Raw genomic sequence first — 8,092 nt, 5'->3', positions numbered from 1 at the left:
TTTCCTTGTAAGGTATAAAGTTGTCCATGACAATTAATACGGTGTTGATCATAATGCCGGTTGTTCCAGCTGAAAATAACAACCAGAGGTGTAGTATTTTACATAAGTAGTATTAATCTATTGTCACAATTCGACTTGTAATGAATTTAGATATATGAGTATATCCGTTTTATGACTTTATTTTTCGTCTGAAAGTGATATTTACTTTGGTATTATTTTTATGCGATGGCAACTTATTGTTCGTATAAATATTGTATTTAAAAGAATTATTTACACGCATATATTAAGCAATTTTTTATATTATTAAGTGTTGTCGAATAACACCCCTTTTTAAAGGTTGTTTAATTTCCACCACTGTTTGAACTATATTACACCATGTAGGAGCAGAATAAAATTGAAATCATTCTTATTTTTTCCAAGCAAGGTGTGCTCTTCATCTTACCTCGACTTTGTATTTTTTCTTTATTTTTCTGTCGAAACCCAACCCATGCAGTTCGGAATCTGCTGGAGCATTTTGAACTAATCCGCAACAATAATAAAAAAATTACAGAAATATGACACTTTTTTGGGTGGTATTTAATTTTTGATCCCTGCTTGTTCTATAGACAGAGTTTCAAGGTCAAAAGTTAAAAAATGTTGTCAATGGGACAATCGAGGGACAACACTTGCTAAACTTGAAGTTCTGCACATGGGCAAGCGAGGATAAAAATTAGAAATTTTACATCCTATAGCAAACTATTACACCCTATTTATTATAAACCAAAACAATTTCAAAATATTATTACTTATAGCTATATTTTTTATTTTATAACAAAATAGGTATTTATTTTATACCCTACCATTGAGGTGTCAAATACGCCAGTTGTGTTCTTTCTCTCTCTCTCTCTCTATCAGCAAGATTCGCAATTCTCTCTCCTCTCCCTCAAATCTCTCTCCCTTTTCCATCAAGGCAGTCATCGTAGCAACCATTTTTGGTGGACTTTCTGAAGCGAAGAGAATATATCTGAAGCGAAGAGAGAGCAGGCGAACAGATCTGGCCATGGCTACAGATTGAGCTTTTGGAAATCTGAAGCATAGTCGCCGAAGAAGATTTGAGGGTCGGATTTTTGTTTGTCTCCATTTTTAGTTTTAATACAATATATGCAGTATTTTGCTTGCCGAAAAATGCCATCTCCAACAAACTTTCTTCTCTTCTTTGCTATTGAGTCACATATAATGATATAAATACATTATATTTTGTACAAATACACTCAAATACATTATATTTTTGTATAAATACTTATATTTTCGCCTGTATTAATGTATTCCGAAGGTCTATTTTTTTAATACAGTCGAATATCACTATTTTGTAATTTTTTATTATTTGAATACAGTCGAATTGAATACGGTGAATTGAATACAATGTATAATAGTGAATAATAAATATATGTGAATTGATTACAATGTATACAGTCGAATTGAATAGAACGGTATACACCATATTTTTTGATTTTTTGTTGTTTGAATACAATTGAATTCAATATAGTGAAATTGAATACAACTCAATATTGTGCTTTCCGTTATTAAACACTCGTAATCACTATTTGTTAGGTGGATTACCTCGCTATATTTATAAATATATTCGCGCGAATACATGAAAGACATAATTAAACAGCTGTAATCCCTGTTTTGGGCGGATTACCTTACTGTATTTCTAAATACAGTCTCACAAATATATGAAATACATAATTAAATAGTTATAATCCCTATTTTTAGGCGGATTACCTCACTGTATTTATAAATACAGTTGCGCGAATACATGGAATACATCACAGTAACAACGAAATTTTATAGAATTGATTTTGTTGAGTTAAATAGGAGTGATACACGCTAATTGATCCCTTTCCGTTATTAAACAGTTGGAGTCCCTACTTATTAGGCAAATTCCGTAACTGTATTTATGAATACAGTAGCGCGAATACACGAATACAATCCGGTAGCAATGAAATATTAGATATAGGAAGTAAATATGTATATGGTAGCTATAGTTAATAGCCACTAGACCATAGTGATTTATGAAAATTTCTAAGACCATCCACTTTGAGGGCTATTTGTGTACTTTACGCGGCAATAATTGTATTTGGGCCACTGCTAATAGGCCTGGACATAGAAATGCTGGGCTTTGTCTCTTTGGAGCCCTTAAAGGTTAGACCCTTAACAAACAAAAAGTATGGTCAATATCAAGGGATAGCTGGGGCCTGGGAGGTACTATAATGGGTTTTGCACCAAGTAATTAGTTACACAACTAAGCAGCTCTGCCCCAATAATTCCTTTTCAACCACCCCACATTTAAATGTTTCAGTAAATATCACTTTGTTTTTTAACCTACTCTACAATTAATGCCTACCTCAATTCAGTATCTTATGCTAAAATGAATTTAAATGATTACTAGTTACTGGCTTAAATTAAACCCCATAATGTCTTATGTCACACTAACTAAACGCTATCAAAGTGAATACATAGTTACATTACAACATCAACAAACCCAGTGGAATCTCATAAATGGAGTCTGGCGGTAGTATGTATGGAGCCTTACCCCAGAGTCGGATGCAATGTATCAGTTCCGGGTTCAACTGAATCCAATACTTCTGGCGCAAAGCATAAATTTATGTGTAAAAATTCATTAATATTGCAATATATAACACTATGAGCCCATAACTTTAAAAATACAATGAGTTCAATACTAAAAACTTTAAAGGTTGAATCCATAAAACATCAATCTCAAATCCGTCTCTGCTTACTCCTACCTTGTGCAGGCAGAGTTGCTGCTTCCGGTAGACCCCAGCTCAAGCCAGCATAATCCCAGCATTAGAGCAACATAGACTCACTACTATAAAGTGCTTTTCATAGTTCACTTTTTCTTCGTTATTCTAATTTTGGTTTTCGTATCATGGATCTTGGGTCACGCTTTATGGCATTTTCACTATAAAAAAAATCCAATCCCGCAAAAGATTGTTCATGGAACAACTATCGAGATTCTTCGGACCATATATCCTAGTATCATCCTTATGTTCATTGCTATACCATTATTTACTCTGTTATACTCAATGGATGAAGTAGTAGTAGATCCAACAATTACTATAAAAGTTATTGGACATCAATGGTATCAGAGTGCGCCTCTTCACGAGGGTGATTAAAGTGCAACGAAATGCCTTAAAGTTGAATATGGTTTGCGAAGCATCTGGCTTACCGATAATCTCCCATTCCCGCCGTCGAGAGACTTTAATAACTATAGCATGCCAGAAACGGAGAATTGAGGTGGTTAGACCTATACCCCGAAATGCTAGAGAAGAAATTAGAAAAACGATAAACCCGATGGGTTGACGCCACAAATTCCACCCCCAAAGAAGGGGAGAGAAGATTGACCAGAAAAATATTGGTCGCAAATTATTTAGTTCACATTTCTGATCAAAACCAGACCGAAGCTGTCTCGTTGTAGTATTGAGAGTTAGCTATAAGAGAAAGAATTTTAACTACTGCACATTAACAGTGCATAGTAATTTTATAACCTACAATAACATAAAACTAGTCATATCAAACCTGATATGATAGCGTAGAAAATAGAGTAATTAATCTGTTGTAATATATAAGTTAAATCCTAAGAGATAGAAATCATATAAAAACCATTCATGTTTCAACTTATTCATTCATTAGCAAAAAAATAAACACTTATTCATTCATTAGCAAAAAAAAAAACACTTATTCATTTGGCACTCACTTCTCATCAATGCTTGTGGAAATCAGGATCCTTTACTATAGTCACAGGACAGGCAGCATTTGCCAATACATAGTTTGTTACACTTCCCAACATTATCCTGTTTTATCAGCACCACACCAAAAGGAACATATTCAAACGTTAATTCAGTATTTATAGAGTGAAAAAAGAGAAGAATAGAAATGGATTAGAGTTATAGAAAATAAGTACCTTTGGATGGTACTTAGGCCTCTGCTACCCATGACCAATGAATTCAACTTCAGATCTTCAATAGAGTCACATACCTTTTCTCTGGCATCTCCCCAATACACTTTTGCCATAATGTTTATCTGTAAAAAAAATCAAGAAATGACTAAAGAGAATGCAACAATTAGCATATACGGTCAAAACTCTCTATAACAACATCGCTATATAACAACCAAAAAAATCTGGAACAAACGAGGTTGTTATAGAAAAATTTGACCGTAATTAATAGATCAAAACCTCTTTCTGCTTAGCAGCTGTATCAAGCAAATCAAGAACTTGGACATCACTCTTGATATCATAATACTTCAGCACATCTGGCTCCCTAAACTCCACCCACGGAACAAGTGCTAACAAAAAAAAAGAAGAATATTTACACCATCATATCACTTAACAATAACTACAGATAGCTGCTAAGAAGTAATTGTTGAGAAAATAAAACAGATAATATTTTATAACTGATTAAATTATACTGATCGGATAACTTACGAGAACCAGTTTTAGCCCAGAGCTGATCGCGGGACTCACTGAGAGTGTGAGTTTTGATGTGGATGATGTAAATGGTGTCACCTTTAGCAGCCAAGTTTTCAATGGTCCATTTTAGAGCTGCTTTACTGCTCTTTGAGAAGTCCACTGCTACCCCCAATTGCCTTGTCCTTAGCCATTTTTTCACTCATTTTTCCTGGAGTTGTTCTTTGTTAATTATTCTTGTCCTTAACAAAGAGAGGAGAATCACTTTTCTTGCTTGTGAAAACAGTTTATTTTTATTTTTATTTTTATTTTTACTCTTTTCTCGACCACAAAATTCTTTTGAGGTAAGAGGTGGTACGTGAATTGTGGAGATGAGAACTAGAGAAACTCTCATCTAAGTGTTGAACAGTAAATTTATAGCCACTAGGCTTAAACTTGATCCATTGTTTTCGTTTTTGGCTTCTCTTTATGTTTTTATAATTTATGTGTCCAGAAATTGGATTGCTTATTTAGCATACACAATTTTTCCGTTTGCTATCTTCAATTAGCTTCCCAATAATTGAAAGAATACTGTAGAGAAAGCAGTATAGAATTTTTTGTGTATTTATTCATTCACTTTACATGTATTTAAATAGATAAAAGAATCAAAAGTTGTTCAGCTACTTTACAGGTGTAATATTTCTATTTGTCTAATCCTAACAAACTTTCTAATATGCAAGAATATAAAAACAGTTTTCTCTGCATTATCACGTACTCACATGCACAGGGAATAATTTAGAATAGATATCCAAAGTTAACAGCTGTGCCAAATCACCAGTGTTGATTAAAATGAGTCAACATGAGATGAACGTTTGAGATTAAAATACTTGCTTTGTATTGGACGGCTGAGATCTGTTGAATTATGAAAAGACAAAAAAATTTGGTTATGCTATGGTAGATATTGAATAACCAGCTAAATAACCATCTCCAATACCCCCTCAAGTTAGAGGGGGTATTAACCACACCCAACTTGCCAACAATGGAATTGTGGGCTGGCCCAACCAAGGGTTTTGTGAAGATATCCGCTAGCTGAGATTTGGACGGGATGTAAGAGAGTGAGATGATTCCAGCCAAAAATTGTTGCCGCACAAAGTGGCAATCCAACTCCACGTTCTTGGTACGTTCATGGAAGACCGGATTTTTGGCGATGTGGATAGCCGTCTGACTATCAGAGAAGAGATTTACCGGCAAGGAAGGGGAAATAGATAGATCATCTAATAAACGAACCAACCAGGTAACTTCCGTTGTAACTCTTCTCATTGAGCGATACTCCGCTTCAGCAGAGGAAAGAGAGACTGAAGTCTGCTTCTTTGATTTTCAGGAAACAAGAGTGCCTCCCACGTTAATGAAAAATCCACTAATGGATCTCCGAGATTGGGGACATGATCCCCAATCGGAATTACAAAAGGCAAGCAGCTGATAATCAGATCTGGAGTTTAGAAAAAGTCCCAAACCAGGGTCTTTGAGGAGATATTTGAGGCAGTGAAAAGCTGCATCTTGATGAGGCTGACGAGGCATTTGCATGAACTGACTGAGGTGTTGCACAGCAAAGGAGAGGTATAGTCGAGTATGTGTGAGGAAATTTAATTTCCCCAACAATCGACGATAAAAGGTGGGATCTTGAAGCAAAGTACCTTGCTCTGGTCGAAGCTTCTGAGTGGGATCCAAAGGAGATGAGGCTGGTCTTATTTGCGTGCAATCAAACTCAGACAAGAGGTCTAAGGTATAACGCTTTTGAGTCAAAATGATTCCTTGGTTTTCTCTAATAATTTCAAACCCCAAAAAATAATGTGCATCCCCTAGATCCTTGATTTTGAACTCAGAATGAAGAAATAATTTAAGTTCTACTTGCTCATTGGAGTCATTCCCTGTGATTAGGATATCATTAACGTATACAACAACTATAGTAGTTTTGTTTGCTGATTTCTTAAAAAATAATGAATAGACATTTAGGGAATATGAATACCCTTTGAAATTGAGGGTTGCAGTGAGCCTGGCATACCATTGTCTTGACGCTTGTCGCAGTCTATACAGAGACTTTTTCAAAAAGTCAAACATGGTTGGGTGAAGGTGGTGATAGTCATGCTGGGAATTTCATAAATACCTCTTCCTGCAAATCTCCGTGTAGGAAGGTATTGTTCACATCTAGTTGTGATACTTGCCATCCTTTCTTTGCTGCAATAGCAATTAGACATCTGATTGTTGTCATCTTAACAACTGAAGAGAAGGTTTCAGTGAAGTCTATGCCTTCTCTTTGTGTGTCTCCCCTGATAACCAAACGAGCCTTAAACCTTTCCAAAAAACCATCTGACTTGTACTTCACTCTGTAGACCCATTTGCAGGGAAGAGCTTTCTTCCCAGTAGGTAAAGAGACTACTTTCCAAGTTTTGTTCAGTTCAAGAGCTTTCAATTCCTTAGCCATAGCCTATTGCCAACCTGGATGCAACATAGCCTGAGAGTAGGAGGTAGGTTCTGATAGGTAAGAAGTGGAGTTAATTAAGGATTGGTTGGCAAATGAAAGGGCTGTAAAGGGTAACATATTAGGTTGAATTGGTGACATGAAACAAGAGTTAGTCAAATCAGTAAGTAATACTTAGTTGCAAACATAATTTTATTGGTATGCAGGTGTGTTATGTGGTCTAGTGGATTTCCTGATTTCTGGAAGTGTTATGGGCAAAGGGGAATGAGAAGATGATCTTGAATAAGAAGTAGAGGTTGACTGAGGTGTGCTAGAACTACTTTGGTTGATGAATTGGGATGGTGATTGAAAGTTTTCTCTAGATGTCACAGGATTATGTTGGTCATAGTCTGATACAAAACCATAGTCTGTGGGTAGGGCTGGCAAGTGGGCCAGTCCCGGTCCTAAACGGGCCAAGTGGGCCGGTCCAAACAGTCCTGGTCCCGAGCCGGTCCCAAATTAAACGGGCCAAATGGTCCCGGGCTAAACGGTCTCGGCCCGCGGGCTAAACGGGCTAAGTGGGCGCAACATATTTTTTTTTAAAAAAAAATTTAAATAGATATTAGAGATAAAAGGATGTTAAAAAAAAATATCTATGGCAATGCTTTGTAAATTTTATTATAGAATTATGACCTAAATTTTATTTAACATCCTAAATTTTAATATTCAATATTTAATATCGAATATATATAGTATATAAGATGTATATATAGTATATCGATATAAGATGTATATATATATATATATATATATATATATATATATAAGCTATATTAGATATAGATCCAAAGAAGAGCGTGATGCTAAGAAAGCCCATCGCAAGTGTACTAGATTTACGAAAAATAGGTCCAAGCGAGATCTTGCTGATATTAAGTGTTATAAATGTGGAAAATTTGGCCATATAGCTCCAAATTATAAGCTTCAAAAGCTGAAAACCTTAGAACTAGACAATGAGTTACGTGATAAGGTTTATGGTTTGTTATATACTTCTAGATCAGAATCTGATGATTATTATTCTGAGTCAGAATCTGAAGCTGAAATAGATTTACTTGATTTATCTGATAGTGATAAAAATATTGTTCAAATCTTGGAACTGAGATTGCAATTTATAAAACTCATCATCATCA

At 35.2% G+C, this 8,092-nt stretch overlaps 1 protein-coding gene across 1 annotated transcript; it reads right to left on the bottom strand.

The window, feature by feature from the left end:
* Window positions 1–3,651: 3,651 nt before the first annotated feature.
* LOC107788353 (universal stress protein PHOS32-like) lies at window positions 3,652–5,767 on the bottom strand. The gene is made up of 5 exons (XM_016610031.2): window positions 5,468–5,767; window positions 4,487–4,670; window positions 4,238–4,347; window positions 3,965–4,083; window positions 3,652–3,854 (listed from the first exon to the last, which is right to left on the bottom strand). The coding sequence occupies exons 1-5, from the start codon at window positions 5,765–5,767 to the stop codon at window positions 3,764–3,766; spliced, it is 804 nt and encodes a 267-aa protein (XP_016465517.2). The 3' UTR covers window positions 3,652–3,763.
* Between the last annotated feature and the right edge of the window lie 2,325 nt (window positions 5,768–8,092).

This window comes from Nicotiana tabacum, chromosome 24 (genome assembly GCF_000715075.1).
Source record: "Nicotiana tabacum cultivar K326 chromosome 24, ASM71507v2, whole genome shotgun sequence".
Classification (NCBI taxonomy): domain Eukaryota; kingdom Viridiplantae; phylum Streptophyta; class Magnoliopsida; order Solanales; family Solanaceae; genus Nicotiana; species Nicotiana tabacum.
The sequence above is the reverse complement of the archived record's forward strand: the minus strand, read 5'-3'. Positions and strand labels throughout refer to the sequence as shown.